The sequence below is a fragment of the Nestor notabilis genome, unplaced genomic scaffold (assembly GCF_000696875.1).
Source record: "Nestor notabilis isolate BGI_N333 unplaced genomic scaffold, ASM69687v1 scaffold3812, whole genome shotgun sequence".
Taxonomy (NCBI): Eukaryota; Metazoa; Chordata; class Aves; order Psittaciformes; family Psittacidae; genus Nestor; species Nestor notabilis.
In genome coordinates this window covers 56538-77553 of record NW_009917769.1, presented here as the reverse complement: position 1 = coordinate 77553, position 21016 = coordinate 56538, and the positions used below count along the sequence as shown (strand labels likewise).

Below are 21016 nucleotides of genomic sequence, written 5' to 3'. Positions count from 1 at the left end.
AACACCTCATTCACATTGCATGTTATGGTGTCCTCAAAGCCTGTTTCTGAACATTGACCTGAAGACAACTTGATAATTTTCTTATTACATATATTTTTCCTCTCCTCCTTTAAAATCCCCACCAGCTTTGCACTGCTGAGTAAATCTGAACATTTAATTCTGACTAATTATGACACAAAGGCTGAAATCGTGCTCTCTCTTCAGATCCAGACTCACTGCAAGGGCAGAAATGCAAATGCTCCATTGCAATGTGTTTCCTTACAATTCCTGATCTGACCCTCAGCGTAGCATTAGGCCCACCTCACACATGCAGATTTATGACACTTTCTTAAACCATATTGCATATATTCCCAAAGCACCTAAAAAGCAGCCTCCAGACGAGAGAGGCTACTTTGCAGGGAGAAGCAGATTCTGAATTAATCACAGGGAGCAGGTCTTCAACAGATCTGAAAGCAGACCTCCTGCCTCCTGTCAATGGCAGGAAAGGTGGCTAAGCTGTAAGCTGTACAAATACTATTGCATTTGCGTGACTAAAAGGTGAACTCTGCATTGGTCACTACAAAGAATATAGTGGGAAGTGCAAGGGAACTATAGGCCACTATTTCTCACCAGGTAAGACTGCAAGCATAAGCTGTGTGTATGACATGAAGCATTCTGTGCATCTCTCTAGAAAACACTCCTAAGGCACTCCCAGTGAAAATCACCCAAACTTCAGAGACCAGATGTGGTCTCTGATGTGGCAGGGAGGAGTCAAACCCAGTTTTAGTACCTCTGACCTAATTTAAAACTCACTAAATCAATAAAAACAAAATACTGATTTGAAAGACATGCTTTTAAGACCTAACATCCACTTACTTTTACTGCAGCCAAATAGGTTGTGGACATCCAAATTACTGGCATCGGGAACACAGTTGTCACATTTCAAGCCAGTTACAAATTGTTTACAAAAACACTGTCCAGTAACAAGATGACAAGTCCCACTAATGGCTCCTGCAGGATGACAATTACAGTGCTGACATCTACAAACAAAAACAAAGTGAGGAAGTGATCAAAACACATTAACACTTTAGTTCAGCACAGCAGGGCTGGGTTTAAAGGATCCATGGGTAACGTAATTAAAGAATCATAAACAGATCAGGAGCTTGAGACACAGGAGAAAACCTATTAGTTTGGTGAAAAGAAACTTACCAAAAAGCTGCCCGTTATAAAAATAAACATTAATGGCTTAATGCCAGAATAATATTCTAAATTAGACTAAAACTGCTTAGAATTAAAGAGCTTTTATGTATATATTTATCTACACAGAAACTGGATAATAGCATTTGGCAATAACCACATTATGCACTCAGTCCTGCCACACTTACTCATCCAAACTTTCTTGCAGAGCTCTGGGGTTCACCGATACATGTGTACTCTGCATACTGGAGTACACTGATGTGGTTTGATAGGTTTCTGTACAAAATATGAAAACCTCTAACTTACAGAAAACTGGGCTTTTGTTGAAAAAGAAATCAGTTAATAATTTCTTGTCCACAAAGGCAACTTGAAGTTGAAATAACTAACACGCTGTGAAGACAGGAGAATGAACGTAGGCAGAAATTGGGTGGAAAAAACCCTCAGATTAAAACAGTGAAAGGAAACAACATAGCAAAACTCTGGATTTTGTAAGAGAAAGAACATTTTCTTTGGAACCTGATGGACAAAACTGAAAATAACTAAAAAGAATATTTGATTAAATGTGTACATCAACTTATTTTTTAATTTAGAAGAAAAACAACTTTAAAAGCATTGGTATCACACAAATGCCACATCTTCTGTAAATCTCTCTGGCATCAGTCACGTACTTTCAGGATTAATTTATGGTTTGGCTTTTACATGTGAAACCTCTTGCAATCAACTTCTCTCGCGATCACCTTGTTTTTCATTTGATATAGTATTTTTCCACTGACATTCATTTATAGCAGGGATACTAATATCAGACTATGCAAATATTCAAAGACTCAGAGCATCTCAGAAGTTAAGCAAAGCAATTTTTTGCTGACTGCAAACACTGTTATGCTACCTATTGCAATACAGACTGCCATTATTTGTCATAACAGAAAGCCAACAATGGCAAATAAAACTTTGCACTTTAGATCCTAATTGCACGATACTTCAATTGCTGCACACCAAAGGAGTTTTAAAATAACATGGACTGGGGAAAACGTGGGACTCGGGACTCTGCAGTGCAGCTAAAACATACTGTGAAATCTATACTTCACTCCCCTTGCCCTGAGTTTGAAAAGTCCAATTCTCAGGCGTAAGCAGCATCAGCCTTGAAGGAATCTTAACTTCCTTCAGGTGCTACGTCCCAAGATGCCAAAGCAGCAAAAAAGACCTTGAAGAAGCACAAGAGGAAGAGAGATAGTCATGCCATGCTCCTTTTGCTCTGCTAACCCTAAGACTTAGACAAGACTTGTTGATTTATATTTGTCTGATCTTCCCTTGTCCAGTTTCACCAGATCTAGGGAAGTAAGTGGTGATGCCTTTACACAAGTTACTTTGCCATTTTCACATTCATCACTATCACCTTAGTCTATCTCTTATCTATACAAAGGCAGAGATAAAAGTGAGTTCAGTTATGGTTAATGGCTTTTTAAAGTAAGGGAGGGTTGAAACTGTTTTCACATTAGGACACTAAAATTCAGGTCAATAATCAGTGAAATAGACACTAAATGTGACAGATTTTTAAACAGGTTTAAGAAAACTTTCACATACATTTTCTGCCCATCACAGAGCTCTCTGTATTAAGAGTTCCTTTACTCCACAGCAGCTCGTGCTGTGTGATCTCCTGGGGAATCATTCAACACCCTTAAAAAGGCTGGTAAAAGCTAAAGCTGCAAAATAAGCTGCAAATTTGTTTTATGGACTAATATCCTTTTGGGAATAAATAAAATACATTCTCTCTTGGAAACCACTATACCGTAGTTTGCTCTCTTTTACAGTCAAGAGAAAAGGGCAATTTTTTCAAACTGTATTAAGTCTTTTCATCTGTAGACAGTACATTCAAATCCCCCTTCAAATAGAGGTTTTATTCAGACTATTTAAATGTCATGACTGAAAAAAAAACCAGTTTGGTTACAGATAAAAACGAAGACAGAATTATTTGCTCAAGAAGAGAGCAATTTATTATTTCATAATTTCATTGTGTGATGATAATTTAGTACATTGGGGGGGTAGTTAACAAAAGTGTCTCGATAGATAAACAGTAAAAGACAAGCTGCTCTTACTTCTCCTGTATGTTACTGCACCTCTTCAGAATAAGGGTCCCCTGAGCATTCCAGTTTTCATTATCATTCACACATGAGACAATCAAACTCACATACAGCCACAATAATAGTTTCCAGTGCCTGGCAGGGTGGGGCTGCTGCTTTCTGCTTGTTGCATTTAATTCTAGGGTAAGCATAGGGTCCTTACCTCCACCTACACTGAACTGGGCTCGAGATCCTGCAAATAGCATCATACATGTCATCATATTCTGCTCCATAGGATTACACATCATGTTTGTGTAATCACATGCATCATTTTCTTAAACTGCAGAACACCAGAACCAGCTTGGTTGCTATGCACAGTTCACGCTTTGCAGTCAGGATTAAGGATTCAGCCAATTAAGGATCTTAAAAAAAAAAAAGTAATAACTAATTCTTTGAAACTTTTAATCGTGTAAAAAATATTTTCAGCATTATTGCTAAATGCCACTTCTTCAAGATTCTCCGAGTCAAACACGTTTGAGTTTTATTAAAACCGAATTATATATAATCAAGGAAAACAGACTTTTAAAACATGGAAAGAGAAATGTCAGGCCAAGATGAATTGCAATATTGATTTTGTGAGGATAAATGGGTTTTGTAATATTAATATAGAGAAACCTTTATTACATTGACTCTCTAGGTGCAGTTAGAGCCTCTCCAGCAATCTGTTTAAAATCTTCATTTTTCATCCTTATGGGAAAACCTCACTTGCTAAATGGATTTCATAAACAGTAATCTGTCAAGATATATATATATAGATAAACAATTTGTGATGTTCATCGACCAGTTCATTATAGTAAACAATACAGAGGTAAAGCATTTCAAATGTGTACCAATGCCCACAACCATTACAGATCTGTTCACACTTCTGCAAGACCCCAGTATTTCTAATTCTTTAATTGCCAAAGAAATTTACCTGCTTCATAAGATGAAATGCATTAAAAAATGTGGAGTTCCTGTGTTATCTCAAAAGCATCACAAAATAAATCAGCTCACATCTACATTCCTTGGAGTGGGAGAATTTTAAAGCCTCATGGTCTGTGTATAACAACTTTTGCTTCTTTTCTGCTATTGTGCTAAGGCAGATATGCCTTTGCCACTACATGTAGCTCACCCTTTTCATTCTGTAACCACAGCATCCGTAAAAGACACTTACAGCAGGGATGGTTTAAATGACTTTGTAACTTTATGGAGAAAGAAAAGGCATATTACTCTTTTAAGAAGATGTTAACAGTTAAATAAATGGATTAAAACAGATTAACAAATAAAGACTTGGATTATCATTTACAGTGGGAAAGCATTTCTGCCCAAGGAACAGAGGTACACTGCCCAAGCAGATGATAACCAACAGGAAGCCAAGCATATGCAACACAAGTTAATCATGTTAATGTACTACCAGAGCAAGTCTTCAATACTGTCATGAGGATTAAGTAGTATTAAGGCATTAAAGGCAACTCTGATTCAAATTGCAGAACTGTAAAAACTTTCTATCTGTACAACCAGATCTGGATCTAGGTAATTCAAGTTATTTCTACATTTTGAATTTCAGAAGACAGCTCAAAATGCAGGTAATTGAAGGCCAATATCTAGTTCAGGACAGCTGTTGCTTAACATAGACACAAACCTCTCCATCAGCTCCTAAAACAAAACAAACCAACCACCTCTCTTCCAAGTAACTAAAAAAAGTGGTCATTAATAATAAGGAAAAGATATTTAAAAGGGAGCTTTAATATTACACACATTTTATTCCTCACCATTAGAAACGACAGGAAGTGAAAATAGGAAGTCCTTATTCCTACAGATTACTTTACGGCCATTAGCAGATGCCTCTGTGACCCACAACAGTAAAAAATAGTTGTAAAAAATCTCCCAATGAGTGACAGTAACATAAAAGTTACAGTGAAAAACCTGCAGAATACTGTCAAATATATGCGAGATGACACTGACAAGCGCTGCCTAAAAGCATGTCTACCCCACACTAGCTGGGGGAAAGGAGCGCAGGGAGGGGGATGTTGTACACGTTGTACAGATTTTGCTTCTGCCTGTGGTTTTTTTGTTTGGTTGTGGTTTTAAAGGCAAAAATACTAAATATAACAATTTAACACAATCAGCCTGCATTAAAATATGGTTAGCATTACAGCTGCACAATCTTTCTGGACAATATTTAAAAGGAAATCGAGATTGTGTGGATTAAGCAAGAAAGATGATCCTGGAAAAGAAAGATAGAGCAATAGCTGGAATAAAAATGCACTACCTATAGATATGTTTTCCTCCTTACATTCCAGGGAATATATCCATATGATTTCAGTGTACTTAGAGGCCCCCAGGCTACATTAGATAAACAATTTACCCTGTGGCACATAACTAAATGCTGAAAAAGAAAACACTGCTTCAGAAAAACAGATTTTTTAAAGAGGAAAGGTGCTGTATTTCTACTGCTGCTGCTAAACAAAATTTGGGAAGACAGGGATATCTGTATTTTTATTTTTACCTCTTTTTCCCCCCCAGTAAAATATCTGAGATCTTCGAAAGCATTCACTGATTATAAGAATGGCAAATTACCTGCATTTTAATAGTCAGCAAGTAACACCTCAGAAACCATCACATCTTATTGAAGATACAGCGGAAATGTAGATAAACAAATACATTAGACAGCATTAGCATTATACAGCTTTCATGTTATTTCTACTTCAGGCTGTGGCAAAACTTCTATTTCCTTCAGTTCCTGGAGTACAGAGGGTTGTGTAACGTACCACATGTAAACCAGAGTGCACACATGAATTCAGAGAAGGATTAATGTAACTGGAGCACATCTTCTCATTGTCACTAAACTTTCCAAATAGCTATGAGAAAAAGGTACTGAGGAGGCTATGTGTACCTGTAACAAAGAAACACTCACCTCCCTGTGACAGAGTCAAATCCAAAATACAGTTCTTTGCAACGTTCACATGTCTGTCCTGTTACTGAAGCGTCTTGGCAAATACATTGGCCAGTTAGTTTATCACAGACCTGATTCACTGAACCAGCTGTGTGGCACAGGCACGGCAGACAGCCAGTGACACTGGATGAAGAAGAGTAAAAACCTGGAAAGAAAGGGGTTTTGAGAATAGAAATTATACAAAAAGTGAACACAGTAAGATTATTATTAACTTGTGTGTAGTAGGGGATGAAACAACAGAACCAAACCTTAGGTAACGCACACATCAACTCAAATAAAGCAATATAGTCCTCCTGCAGAGCTGAGCTTCTAAATCTTCTCATTGGCACTTTGTAAAGCTATTATTCATCCTTCAGTTGCCAACTGTGATTTTTTATTCTCTCTCTTAAGACTTTATTTTAGACAGAGCAAATGCAAAATAGGGGGAGTACATTAATGTGTCTGTAGAGAAAATAAAGACCCAAGGACATGAGAGGTAATAGCGAATGCACCACAAGCAGTAGAAACATAAAAAATAAGATATGAGAACAGACATTTGTGCATTCTACTCTGGGATCTCATCTCTGAAAATGGCCAGCTGCAAAACATAAGAAATGCCCATATTTTCTTAAATAAAAAAACACAAAATCTCTTAATCTTTCTCAACCAGTGACTGGCTTAATCCTCGAAACATGATGATACTTAAGGAAAAACACACTTGATGAGCATTCCCAGATCTATGTAAAATTTATCTTTTCCTCCTCCTCAACACAGAACTTGTATCCTACACAACTAATTTTTCAGAAACTAATAAACTGATGAAAAGAAGTTACTTACCTGCTACTAAAAAGCTTTCATTCTCAACCCTATTCTGCTCCTCTATTGTTTCCAATTATAAACCGGAGTGCTCACTTCGCCTTCTCCACAGTATATTTGGTATGCTTCTGCTACACTACCTTTCATCCTGTTGCCCTCACAAGCAATCTTTATCTATGCAAGTCTCCAAGACATTACTGATAAATACAGTTATATAGAGTTTATACATCCCTAATCTGGTCATTGAAGAACTTACCCATTATTCACAGCCTCGCTCAAAATTCCAAACAAAAGAGGTTCTACACACATTCTTTTAATGATGCTGTACCACTCGCATAATCTATTTGGCTATACATGCACTTACTCCATTCTTACTATTTTCTATATCTGATTAGAAGACAAGTCGGGTAATGGCACACCACTAAGAACTTTCTGAAATTATTTTCTGGTTTTATCCAATTATTAATACATATTTAACTGTCTTTTTCCACACAAATTGCTCTGCTTTTTCTTTGCTTTTGGATGGTACAGTTCATTGAAAATGTAGCCATGTATGACAGATCTGCAAATGGTGGTGGTGACACAGCATTAACGGGCACTAGTTAACTGCAAGTAGGTATCTTTGACCATCAATCCTAAAATAGGGCCATTGACAGGAGTTTCTGTCTCTGTCAGCTGGTTACTATTAATTATTATTGCACAACTTCAATAGGAGACTCTCTACATGACTCAAATGTGCAGTATTTGCAGCACAGACTCCTCACACACTTTCTCTTCAGATAAAGTTCAATCAGTTTCTTCTTACTCATGTTCTCAGTTACTTGAATATTTTTGCTGTCCAATAACCTCCTGATGCCCTGCTTTATAATAAAGAGCCCAAAATTGTATTGCAACATGTCATATCACCCAAGGCCTTATTATTTATTTTGTCTTACAAGTGATAGCTTTATATATACACCCCTAGGGTGGTATTCTCTGTCTTTGCAGCAGTGTTGCGCTGTGAGCTCATATCCAAATAGCGAAGGAACTAAACAAATTGAAAACATTAGAATTTTACTGCTCAAATCTTTGTTCAAGTTTAGCCTCTGGTCCTCAGTGAGATAAATCTCAAGCGGACAGTGAAGTGATATCAGTCTCCAGTTAACATACATTCGCATCATAAAAAACCATGCTGTTGGCACTTTATTCCAGAGAGGCCCCAGACTGAGCCACCACAGAGAGTGAATAGCTTGAAGTTATTAGTGAGGCAGCATGTATTATCTCATACTGCAGTTGTTTGAGCAGTACAGTGCCCATCCTGTGCATAAGTAGAGGAGACCATTTCCCAGCAATGTCACTCTTGAGCACAGTTAACGACTCCACTCAAAGAACGTAACAGGAAGATAGGAAACAAGTTTAAGCCTGGACTCCTGCAGAAGGTCAAAGCACTTCTTCAGGACCCAGTTTATAGTTGCAGTAAATGGTAAGCACTCAGGCTAAAACAGACCCTTGTCCAGCTGAAACTCAGAGTGAAACTAACGTCTAAGAAAATACTGTAGTGGGTAAATAAGCACATCTCTAGAAAATGAATTAATTTTAGCTAAGCAGGATAGATCACTTCAGCATATATATGTATTTTTGTCATAGCAGTGAAATTCATGATTATAAAGAATCTATACCTTAATGTTAAACACCGTGGCTCTCCTAATATCATGCTACCTAAACCATTGTAGAGCAGTGAAGGATTTGGTACGATAGCTTTTGGTAATAATCTTTTAGAAATGCTCTAAAAGTTTAACTAAGTTTCTGGATAGTATCACAAATCATAAGATTTTTTTTCTCTGTAAGTAGCTAGTAAGAGTGGAAGTTAAAGTGAGGCACAGGAAAATCAGAGAAAGTCATTCCCACAACTAATTTATAAGTAAATTAACACAATTGAACATAGTCAAAAAGAGAAGAGACACTGGATTAAAAATTCATACTGTTTGTCATAACCATTATTATTATTTACTTCCACCACCTAGAATTTGGCAGGAAAGAGTAAGAACGAACTTAATGTAAGCTTAATTTACAGCAAGGTTAGAAGGGCTCATAAAAGCTGCTTTATGAATGATCCACTGTCGTATAATAGAGTCAATTTCCAATTTTAAGACAGCCACTGCAAATCTCTACAAGATCTACGTATATAACTAGTATTACGCTTATTCTTTCTTCACTGTTTTTTCCCCAATTCAACCATAACTGATCACATTTGTCAATCAAACATGCTCTTCAAAAGGAAGAATCAAAGTCATAGCAAAGCATTCAGCTTCCTTTTCTAATTGCACTAGTTCTCCCACCACCTAGCTCATAGAAAAGGAACACTCAAACAACTCCTTCGCATTTCCACATGCTTACCAGCTATGGCAATAATGCCCATTTCTTAACCACAGCATGCCCTTCAAAATGCACAGTTACCTGCACTGATAACAACATACCTCACATTTTTCTGGGCAAGAAGAGAGATAGTACCTACACAAAAAAATCAGTGTTGGTGCCCAGCCACACATCTTGCACACTGGTTTACATCTCTTCTATACTATGTACCACTCCATGAAAAGCAGCAGTCACTGAGTAAAGAGCTTACCAAATAAATGCCTATTATTATTATTATTATGTGTGTGTGTTACAGCTTTGCTGCTCTCATACAGGATCCCAAACCTGTGTCAAATAGTATTTGTATGACACAAGTCCCATTCAGAATGAGGCAGGGACAAACTGTTCACAACTATTCGGGAGCTGGAAAGATCCATTTTCTACCACTGCAACCTAGGACATCCCAAAAGCAAGTTAATGTACAAAATAAAACTGCTCTTTCATTTGGTGTCACGTTAGAATCAAGTGTTCCTCTCTTCGCATACACAGTTAGGGTAAAAAACAAATTAAATATAAGGAAAATTACCAAAAATGTTGCTTGTATAAGAACAAAGTGGAAGATAACAGGTCAATGGACACAAACGTGAAACACATGGAGAGGTGAAATGCATAACTGAATGCTCTGGAGAGCACTCTTGTGCTTTGTTTTGTATTCTTGGTTTGGTTTAATAAAATCTCATGATAAAATAATTTCCAGTTTGACTTTTTCTTCACTGGCAAATCCTCCCATCTAAAAATTTTGGTAACTTTTGGAAACCTCAAATTTTATCAAATCACACAGAAGATATGCTATAATGGCACATTATTGAGGTCCTCAGTATGTTTTTAGGGCTTCCAGGTTTAGATAATTAATTCGTAATTCACGTGTGTGCTTTCAGTTAGGTTGTGTTTGCTACATATATAGATCACGTTTACTTTACTTTGTCCCAAGGCAAAGCTACAGGACAACTAGACAATCTTAAGGTCCTTTCCAACACTAACCATTCTGTGACACTATAACATGTTTAGAGTACTTGAAACCAATTAAACTCTTCCATACTTCCACAACTTCATGCCAGTATTACTAGCAGGTTATACTTAGCCCTGTTTTATAGAAGACTCTCCTCTGGAACATACTAACAAAGAACATTTATGTAAAAGTTAGCTATATTAAATGCCTAAATGAGCTCACAGACGAATCAACACTAAGATGTCAGTGAGAATATGCTGTGCTACACTAAGAGCAACACAATGCTTTTACAAAGCTAAGGATTTATACTTTCACCTGCAGAAGAGAGCTCAGGGTTCAGCACATAGATGCTTACACTCACTACTTAGAAATATTATTTTCTTTTTCCTTTTTTTCTTAACAGGAACTATTGTGGAAGTATTCCTTTGACTGCCATGTAAGCTTTGTTACAAACCAGCCTGTTCATACTATCAATTAAACCTTTTTAAAGCATTTAGTTCTGCATAAACCCTGGCCTTTCTTTTTCAAGGACAAGGGCGGTCAGTGACTCGGGAAGCCTTGACATCACTCCTCTGCCTATCTCTGATTAAGTGGTTGCTGTAGAGGGTTAGCAGGTCAAATAGCACTGGAGAAGGAACTAAGAAAAACAGAATGCTGCCTTATTTATTAGTAGATGTACCTAAAATAATTTAAATGAAAGTATTTTTAAAAATATTTAATGGAGGTTAAGCAGCTTTTTTAACCTCTGTTCAAATTATTGAATGGCATATTAAAACCAACGGAGCTGTAATGTACCTTTTAATGTGACCTGCTACTTTAATAAATTGCATATGTATTTAACTTGAACTAAATCTACCAGTTTAATATTATTACTAAGGATGGGTGTTAATATTACCTATAGTTTCACTTTACCGCCAACTTTTAAAAACAAAAACATTAAAATGTAACTACAGAGCTTCCCAATGTTATAATGAACATTTAATATCTGTTTATAGTAATACGGTCCAAAACAAGAAACTGATACATAGCAACTGCAGTATCATCTACTTGTAGGGCCAAATTCTAAGCAGTCCTTGGGAAAGCCAGCACATCCTCAACACAAAAAGGCAAGTGAATGCTTGTAACATGTTTTCCACCTCATCCAAGTTTAAGCAACCATCTCTGTGCCTCCTGCCATGCTCAGCTTTATGCAGGAAGTGCCCTTCCTGAACGGCTTGCACTCCGCCTTCCAAATGCACATTTTTCATTATGAGGAGAGCTGCTGTTCATCAACTTATGCCAGTTAACCTCTTATTCAGTGAACAGGCCATGAGTATCTGTATTTTCTCTATATCTAGAAGAACTAGCCTAACCTTATTTTGGGTACGTTGAAACTGCAGCAGTAACACAGATTATACAACCCCTGGGAATAGAATAAATGTCTGACAGTGATCAGAACATTAGTAATTCCTTCTCATTCACACAGCTAGGAAGAAATGGAAAAATAATTAACAACGTAAGTCAGAGACATGTCAGACATGAAGCTGTCAAAACACACATTAAAAAACGTATGAACTATCATGATATCCAAGACAGTACAACTTACTACATCAAGGAGACTGTCTTCCAGTTTCCTTACCTGGTTTACACTCGTTACACCTTCTCCCCTGACGCTGAGGCAAACAGACACACTGTCCAGAAACATGGTCACAAACTGTTCCTGCTAATGTGCCCAGAGCATCACAGTCACAACGCTGGCAGCCGAGGAGGTTGCTCATGCTGAGGTTGTACGTATGAAGCATGCACTGACTGCACTGAAGGCCAGTTACACCAGCTTTGCAAGGACACTGTCCTGTTGATTTGTCACAAAGCAGAGAGCCAATTACTGTACCTGCCTTATCACAGTTACACGGCAGACAAATAAAGGAATCATTTTCCTGTACTTTGTAGTAGCCATCGAGGCATTCATCGCACTGCCTTCCTCCAATATTTGGTTTACACGCACATTGCCCTGTCTTTGCATCACACACGGTTCCAGAAAATGACCCTGCAACATTACATTCACAAGCCTTACAACCAGTTACATCCAGCCCATAAAAGTTGTCCATGCAGGTGTCACAGTGAAGTCCTTTCACTCGTTCTTTACAATTGCACTGCCCAGAGAGAGGGTTGCAGAATTGGTTCACTGAGCCGTGGCTGTTGCACCAACAAAGCTCACATCCATCTTCATTAGAATATCTGAGAGCTTTAAATCCAAAATTGCAACTATCACACCTGAGACCTGGAAAGAGAAGAGGTATTAATAGGAAAAAAAGCTGGAAAGCTATTAATTTCAATTTTTAAAAAGGGATAAGTATACTTTCATTTGGGAAAAATAAGATAAAGAAAAGAGAAAGTATTCATGGTCTTCACCAGCATAATTAACAGGAATGACAGGGCTGCACAAATCAATTGTGTAGCAGTGGCAGCCCCAAAATCTGTTTACTTTTCTAATTTGGTTCAGAAGCGATGCTTTTCTGCCAGCTTCTCAATACAATTTAAGATACTCCTGCAAGAAATTTTTTGTAACATTTCTAAGACAAACCAGAATTAATCTCTTTGTCTCCCAGAACAGCACCTGTTGCACAATCAATGCTTATGTGAACTCTTCACCCTATATAGTAGCAATATAATACACAGAGAATTGCAGTGGGCTCTCAATCTGCTCAGATAACAGATTTATATGCTATGTTAAAAACATTAAATACACTCTAGAACAACACAAGTTAGACTAATTACGATGAATGATTTACTTAACACTGTAGTCCAGTTTTAACACTGATTACATTTATGGTAGTGTTCATTGTTAGCCCATCCCGAAAGCAGAAAGTGTTTTCCATAATCTAAAATGAAATATTTTTATCTAAACGTATGATTTAGCCAACTCCTGCAGTACATTAAAATCTAAACTGCTTTCTTCATGCTTCATCCTGTAGTTTTATTAGCTTTGTTTTCAAAGTCATCACTCAGCTTATCCCTGCCCCAAGTGATGGCATTTGTGTTTTAGTTTATAAAACGTACATTACAAGAAAGCAAACCAGATTATTACAAGCAGCATGCAAATTCACAGTTCTGTATTTTCCCCTGCAACGGGAAAATCCTTCACTATGAAGCCATCACTTAATTGGTGCATACAGAAAAATATAAACACAATGTTTGAGCAAAATATTGCCATCATTTAAAAAAATACAAAACCATACCAGAACACATCTGGCAACTTATACGTCGAAAAAATAAACCTATAAATGGTAGGAAATGCATTATACATATGGATAAAAACTCAAAAACTCCAACAGAAGGCAAGTTCCTTTAACAGTGATGAATGACTCACCTAAGGCATATCATTTAATTTCAATAAGGAAAATAAAAAAGGACCACTATTGCTGCAAATTTTAAAAATAACTGTATTGTTAACAAGAATTATGACTCATTTTGAACTATTAAAATTGGTCTACATGGATTCATATCATATCAGTTTTAAAAATATGCGCAGTGCTTATTTGAATATGCCATACATATTCCTGACAGGTAATCTATTCCTAACGATACTGAGGAAGGCCTACAGGGCATCACATTCAGTGTTAACAAGTACAGGGGAGTTAGCACGCTTGGCATTTAATTCACATTCTTCTACCTTTTTATTCTAGATGAATGACCTACTTTAATAAAATTATTGGTGCTAATGTATTTTACTGGTGATAGAATCATTAGTAAGATTTAACAGTTGTGTTAACTCTAACAGTTCATGTTTCATAACACCCCAGTCCATAGTTGCATTTTTCTGTTATCGTGTTTGTTTAAATAGATAAAATGGCAATAGACAGATTGCTCTAAAAACCAGTTTAGAAATCCAAAGAGGAAAGGTCGGTGTTGAAGTTTGCTGCACACGTTCCAATACACAGAAGCTTATTTACGAGTGGTTTAGAAAACTAGAGAGAATTTAACCTGGAAATAATTAGGTCTTCATCCTGCAAGCAAACACTTGCATAACTACAGCCCCCACCGTAGTGACAGATAAGTTTGCAGAAAGCTTAGATTTATACTTTTTATTACTATTTCAGTGGAAATAAAAATAATTCTTATTGTTTTTAAAGGCAGAAAATATTTAAAATTATATGCAGACTATCAAATAGATGAGAACCAGATTGTGCCTTTCTTTGTAAACCAAACTCCCACTGAGTCAAGAAAGGTTTTCACAGATGCAAACATGAAATGGGGGCAAAGAATATCCAATTAAGAATGCTCTGAAGTCCTTTTTATCGAATGTAGAGAGTGTGCTTAAGATGCATGGAGGTTGTCTTTTACTCTTAGGACAATTTTAATGTATGGAAAACATAGGTACTTGGCATTCCACAGGAAAGAGGACAGAAACTATTCAGGCTTATGTCTGTTTAGAGTTATTTTCATTATTTGCTGTTATTTTGCATTTGCTTTTAGAAATCAGAAGAAAGAAGAAACAAAGACTCACAATATTACAAATAAGTCAATATTCACAAGTCGGTGAGTTATAAATTAAGATGTATTTAAACATTGTTAATACAACCCACAAGCCTGGTTGGCTCAAGAAAAAAATAGGTTACTAATTGTGTTAATAACAAAGCAAAAAAAGATCCATCTCCTTTTTTGAGGCATGTATAGTCTAGTCTGTGACACACACAGTTATCATGCAAGGCTCACTTTATCAGGAAATTCTCCTTGCATAATATTCCCATACATCAACATTTCAAAGTGTATTATATATACTGTGTATTTTGGGCACTTGATAAATTTTGTCCTTATGTAGCTGTGGCTCCCCTCAAATATGCTGGAAGTAATAAATTGCTATAATCAAATCTAATTTCTGAAAAATACCTGTGGGAGTAACAAACAAAAAAGCCCGTCTTGTGAAAAAAAATGATAAATAACACAGAAGGTAGCATTTTATTATAATCAGCTTGGCATTGAATTACAAAATTAAAATTATGTGGCCCTTGATAACTAACCCAAGCTATGTACATGATCTGTGGAATTATGTTGACTTATTTTGCATTTCATAGGAACAGTTCAAAGAAATATAATAGAAAAAAAATGGATAGATTTATCACAAAGGACCCTGTAGCACAGAATATTTTGAGGGGAAAAAAAAATCCATTTATTTTGGTCTATTAAGAAAACGAGCATGGAAACGATTTGCTTAGAACTCATTAAGTATAAAACATTTGGAAAAAAGGTGTTAATTTCCTAAAAGAAACATCTATGCAGAAAGCAAATTACATTATTTCTGTGACTTATTAGTATGGAGCTATGTAAGCTAATGTAGCTGTGCCATAAAGAAACTTCTAAAGGGTTGATTAAACTAAGCTTCAAGCTGTAGTTTGATAGAATTATTAAATTAATAATTTTTCAACAGTTAATTTCATTCAGTTTTATAATCTGCCTTCAGCAAAGAAGTTTACTGTACTTTTCATTTAGAAATCAAGTGGTTTATTTGCAGAGAAAACAAGAAAAATGGCTCCAAGCTCTTGCATTACACATACCAATAACATTTGCTTTGCACTTGCACTGGCCTGAATTTTGGTGACAGGTAATATCTCCATTGACTGTCCCAGAGGTATTACAGTTACAGGGACTGCAGCCATCAGGGTTTGACTGTTGTAGATTGTAGAATCCTTCCTGGCACTGATTGCATTGTCTGCCAGACACATGTCTCTTACAATTACACTGGCCTCCAATCTAGAAAGATACAAAATATTATAGAATGGTGAACATACCTATTTTTAGATGATACATTCATTAGCAACAAGAACGGGAGTCTGAGTTGGGGAGGAGAAAACTTTAAATGGTACAGAGAATGTATATGTGTACCACATACCCTTTTTACATTTGTGTTGAGAGAGACAAAAAAAGAGATATATGAAGCAGACTATAACTATTAAATTTCTTAATAGAGCTTTAAAGTCCTGTTCTTTCAAAACAGAAGGAAAAAAGAAGTGAGTCAACAATGTGGCCATATTTATCATCTGGACAGAGAAAATGCAAATAATAATTACAAAATTGCCCTGTATAAATTGTGACTTCTATTAAAACAAACAGTACTTTTTGAATCACAGGTACTGCAAAACATCTATATTTTCAAAGGTTAAGTTTGTTTAGGCCACCATATACATATTTATTTTAGTGCAAATGTTAGTTAAATAAGAGTGAAGCAAAGGGGAAAGATTTCTCTTCTGACCACTCATCCAAGACAAATTTTCTCTTTCTTTACAGCAGGATGTGACCCAATAGCTCAGTATCTGAAATCCTCTCCCTCTTTTCTTGGTTCAGCTGGGATCCAAGTGTTCCACCTCAGTGGTGGGATATAAAGGTGTTCTCCTATTCCCTAAATGGGTAGCATCGCTACCTGAAAGGAGCTGAGGCATCCTTTGTTACACCAGGGCCATGATCTGGGAGTATTTTTCCCACATCCTGTGCAAGATTAAAGGACTCCTTAAAAACTATCTCAATTTCAAACCTATGAAAGCTGGGTGGGGAAAACAAAAAAAACCCCAAAAACACAAGCAAAACCAACCCAACCAATCTTTATACTCATCACTTGCAAATATGGTGGGAAAACTGACTACAGGGAAACAGGGAAAGGGCAATGGTACAGAGACAGGGAAACAAATGGAAGATATAAGCCAATGAACAAGATACCTGAGAACACAGTCAAAACAACACAGAGATGCAGCAGACGTGAATTGGCAAAAGATTTAGGATTCATAATCAAGGTACAAAACCTAACTTTTCTAACTCAGGTGTTCTGGGGAACACAGAGATGGCAGAAAACAAATTCTCTATTATTTTTCTTTGGGTCAGTGTATTTTTTTCAGTGCAAATATTTACAAATACGAGAGCAGAGTGATTCAAAACTATTCATCCATAACATCAACAGCTGTAGCTCAATATACTTTGCTTTTAATTAGATACCAGAACAAAAATGTTTCTTTAAAATTATCTTTTTCATCTTAATGCTGTGAATACAGCAAACCTAAAACAACAGGGGAGTCCTGAGGCATTAGAGACAAAACTATTTGAAAGTTCCACTTAAAATAAACGTTATCATCATACCCTCCAATCTGCAATGAAGCTTTATTAACACAAGAGAGAGAGTATTTCAACATCTTATAGTAAACTCAGTGCAGAGAACACTGAAGGAAAGTTAGAGAAGCATGTATTCCTACCCCTTCCTCATAAAAGCCCCTGTAGTCCAATAACACCTCTTCAATATGCTAACAAAGATCTATTACCAATATATCAGCCACATTTTTAAGGAAGATGAAGATATTAAAAAAGTAGGAAAACACCACTTAAACAAAAGGCAAGAGAGCAGAAAGTACAAAAAGGTAAGAGTTAAGGGACCACAGCAGCAGAAAACACAGCAACAAGGATTTTCAAGTTACTCCCTTTTAGACTGGACTTGATCTTAATATTTAGTTTGCTATAAGAGACCCAGTCATGCATCACAGCCATTCCTCGAAGAACTCACACGTGAAAAGCCACTCTTGAGTTTAATCCTAAATGAAGAAAAATACCCTGTTTAATACCTAACTGCGAAAGAAACATTTTGTGTTAGTGATCGTATCATACTCAGATTACACAAGAGCAAGTGTTAGATACCTCATTAGCACTCAACAAATATCTAACTTATACCCCAAAAGACTTTAAAGCTACTCCAAAGCTACCATATGAAGGAAAGCATTACAAAAAGTGGAATTCTGATCAAATTAGGAAAGTTAAGAGAGGATAACCACCACTAAATTTAAAAACCAGAATAAGGAAATACAAAAATCAGCTTTTAATGAACAACATGCTTAAGAAATAAATCAGAAATAAAGGAAGACTACCACAGAATCAGTGAGGGCAATAAATAATTAAGTGGTGTGATTAGCAGATATAGGTTGGAAATCAGAACTTTTTAGTAATAGGGAAGTGCAGCATCAGTAACAGGTTGCCAGAGGTTATGTGGATTCTCCATCCCCAGAGGTATCAAGGCTCATCCAGACAAAATCATGACTAAGTGACTCTAGTTCCGACAACAATCCTGCTTTGAGCTGGAGGAGACGACCAACTAATGCTTCTTTGATTCTGTGTAGAATTCAGGACAGACAGAACCACAACAGAGATTAAAAAGGAAGCTTCTGAGATCTACAGACTAGTAGTAGCCTTTTTCTGTATGGAGTAAATTAATAGAAATTAGTTTGATATATTGGAAAAGTTTGGCACTTTTTTTGCAAAGAAAAATCATGCTTCATGATTCAACTTCACTTCTTTAAGTCAGTAACAAGTGTTGAACCAAATGAATCATCAAAAAATCAAATTAATTTCTACAGCAAAAAGTACAAACTTAACACCTGGAGAAAACTAATGTTGACTCTAGACAGATGGTGCTGAGTCCAAAATTAGCTATTATCAGTCAAGAAAGGAGCTGTTAAAGATACTCCATTCCCCCTAAAAATCACTTGAAATCTCTGAGGCAGTCAAAAAAAGAAATAGGAATACTGGAATTAATAGGAAAAGAACTGAAAATTATGCAGAAAATGTCATTCTGTCATAAAAATACATTGTGTATCTCCACATTTTGCACAATTTGTATACCTGGTTACCCTCTCTAAAATAAAAGAGGTCACAGAGTGAGTAGAATAAGCAAAGATAGAAACGAGAAAGACTGGGGGCGGGGGGAAAAGAAGACTTCAGTTTGGAAAGAGATGACTGAAACGTAGGGAATACAAGCCTATGAAGTCATTAATGGATTACACAATGAATACTCATTGTTTCTCACAATGTAACAGGGAGAACACACCCAGGAAATTATCAGAAAGCAAATTTAAAAGAATGAAACAGACTTTTCCTGTACACCTTGAACGTATGTAGAAAAACACAATACTTCTTTGAAATGCATTAAAGAATGAGTCAGATTAATTCTGGATGTGGACACCAAACATGACAACTCAGCCCTGTGTTTGGCTCAGTCCCAAAACAATAAATAACTGAATCTAGAGAAGTGTAGTATCACAGAAGGATCGTGCTTCTTAACACCAGCTACTGGTAACTATCAGAGAGGCCATCAGAGTTGTGGCTGCCCCATCCCTGGCAGTGTTCAAGGCCAGGTTGGACACAGGGGCTTGGAGCAACCTGCTCTAGTAGCGGAAGGTGTCCCTGCCCAGGGCAGGGCGTTGGAACTGGATGAGCTTTACAGTCTCTTCCATCCCAAACCAGTCTGTGATTCTGTGATACTCTGCTAGATGAAAGTCTCATTTCAGCCAGTACAGCTGTTCTTATAAACACATGGAAACCCAAGTCTAATCATGAGCAGCTTAGTAGCCATTTTCTTATGGAACGACTGAAATATGCACATTACTGAGTTCTAAGAGAAGCAAAGAGCAACACTATCTTCAGCATATTTTTAAGTGTCAAGCTATTATAAGCAGTAATTTCCACCCAATTCAGTTGCAGAAAATATATGTCCCCAAACTTTCTCTTGACAGTCTTAACAGAAGAACACAATATTCATCCAGAAACCAGCCAATGAAACTACTTGGAGATCTCCTTAGATAAATTTCCTCCTACCTTGCCATCACGGAAAAAAGGGTTTTCCATCTGTAAACAACACAAGTGGCAAGTGGTTTCCTGGGTCTAAAACGAGGGAAAGACTTTCATGGCAGTTTGAGGAAAGTATAGGAAATTAAAGTTTCTGTTACAGGGGAAGGCGTATCATATTCCTTCTTAATAGATCTGAAAAGAGGTTTCTATGTGCTAAAGGATCTGTAAATAATCCACTGACATTCTTCCCTACCACTGATTTCAAAGTCTTGTAGAAAAAAACTCAAGCAGAAAAAAGACATTCTACAGACAAGACAAAAAGGAACCTCTGGCTGTATTCACAAATGACTGGTTTGGCTTCGTCTTAGCTATAAGTGACTTGAAACCCTTCCATTCTGCTTCTTCAGCCATTTTCTGCCAACACAGCATCCGAAGATGAAAGATATCTATTAAGTACAGAAGAATATTCAAAATACAGAATAACAAACTCAATTATACAACTCCACTTTTAAGCCTGCCTTCTACAGTAAGCATGGCATTATAAGACACATGAATATCAGCTAAGGAAAATATGCCACTCTAATGCACCCCATATTACCGCATACACTTCAAATAGCTGTGCAGAAATTTAGAGAAACAGTTGAGAAATATGCTCCACATAAAAACAGTAGATGGAGGAGGGAAAAAATAGCTAAAAGGAGTCGTAAAACTGGGAAGGTTTTGTAGGGTTCTGTAACTGATTGCCATGGATGCTAAGCTCTTCAGTATTTCAGTAGCACACTGAATACAGAAGGGAGAATATGCTTACAAGCCCCATAGATTACCTCTGCTCAGGAGGCTCCAGCCAGCACCATCATGACCTCGAGGGGCAGCAACCAGCTTTAATGGCCCTGAGCAGCCCACTTGGGGCCTCCACTCACACCCTCTGCATGTATCCCAGCAGCTCCAGATAAAACCTAGTGTGGGCATCTGCGCCCACCCTGGGATATGGAGCGTTGTGCCTGTCGCCCTGGAAGGCTCTCTTGGACTTAGGCTGCAGCCATGTCTTCAGCCTCATCTCCTGCTGGCTCCAGA

At 37.0% G+C, this 21016-nt stretch overlaps 1 protein-coding gene across 1 annotated transcript in view; it reads right to left on the bottom strand.

Moving 5' to 3' along the window:
• The window catches only part of LOC104401717 (usherin-like), a gene marked incomplete at its 3' end in the record, with an annotated part of 99158 nt that overhangs the window by 22593 nt on the left and 55549 nt on the right, over positions 1-21016 (bottom strand). Inside the window, exons 11-14 of the mRNA XM_010009391.1 lie at positions 15901-16096; positions 11985-12626; positions 6190-6373; positions 856-1019 (exon numbers count right to left, since the gene is read on the bottom strand). Of these exons, the coding sequence (XP_010007693.1) occupies positions 856-1019; positions 6190-6373; positions 11985-12626; positions 15901-16096 (1186 nt within the window). The remainder of the gene's footprint in view (positions 1-855; positions 1020-6189; positions 6374-11984; positions 12627-15900; positions 16097-21016) is intronic.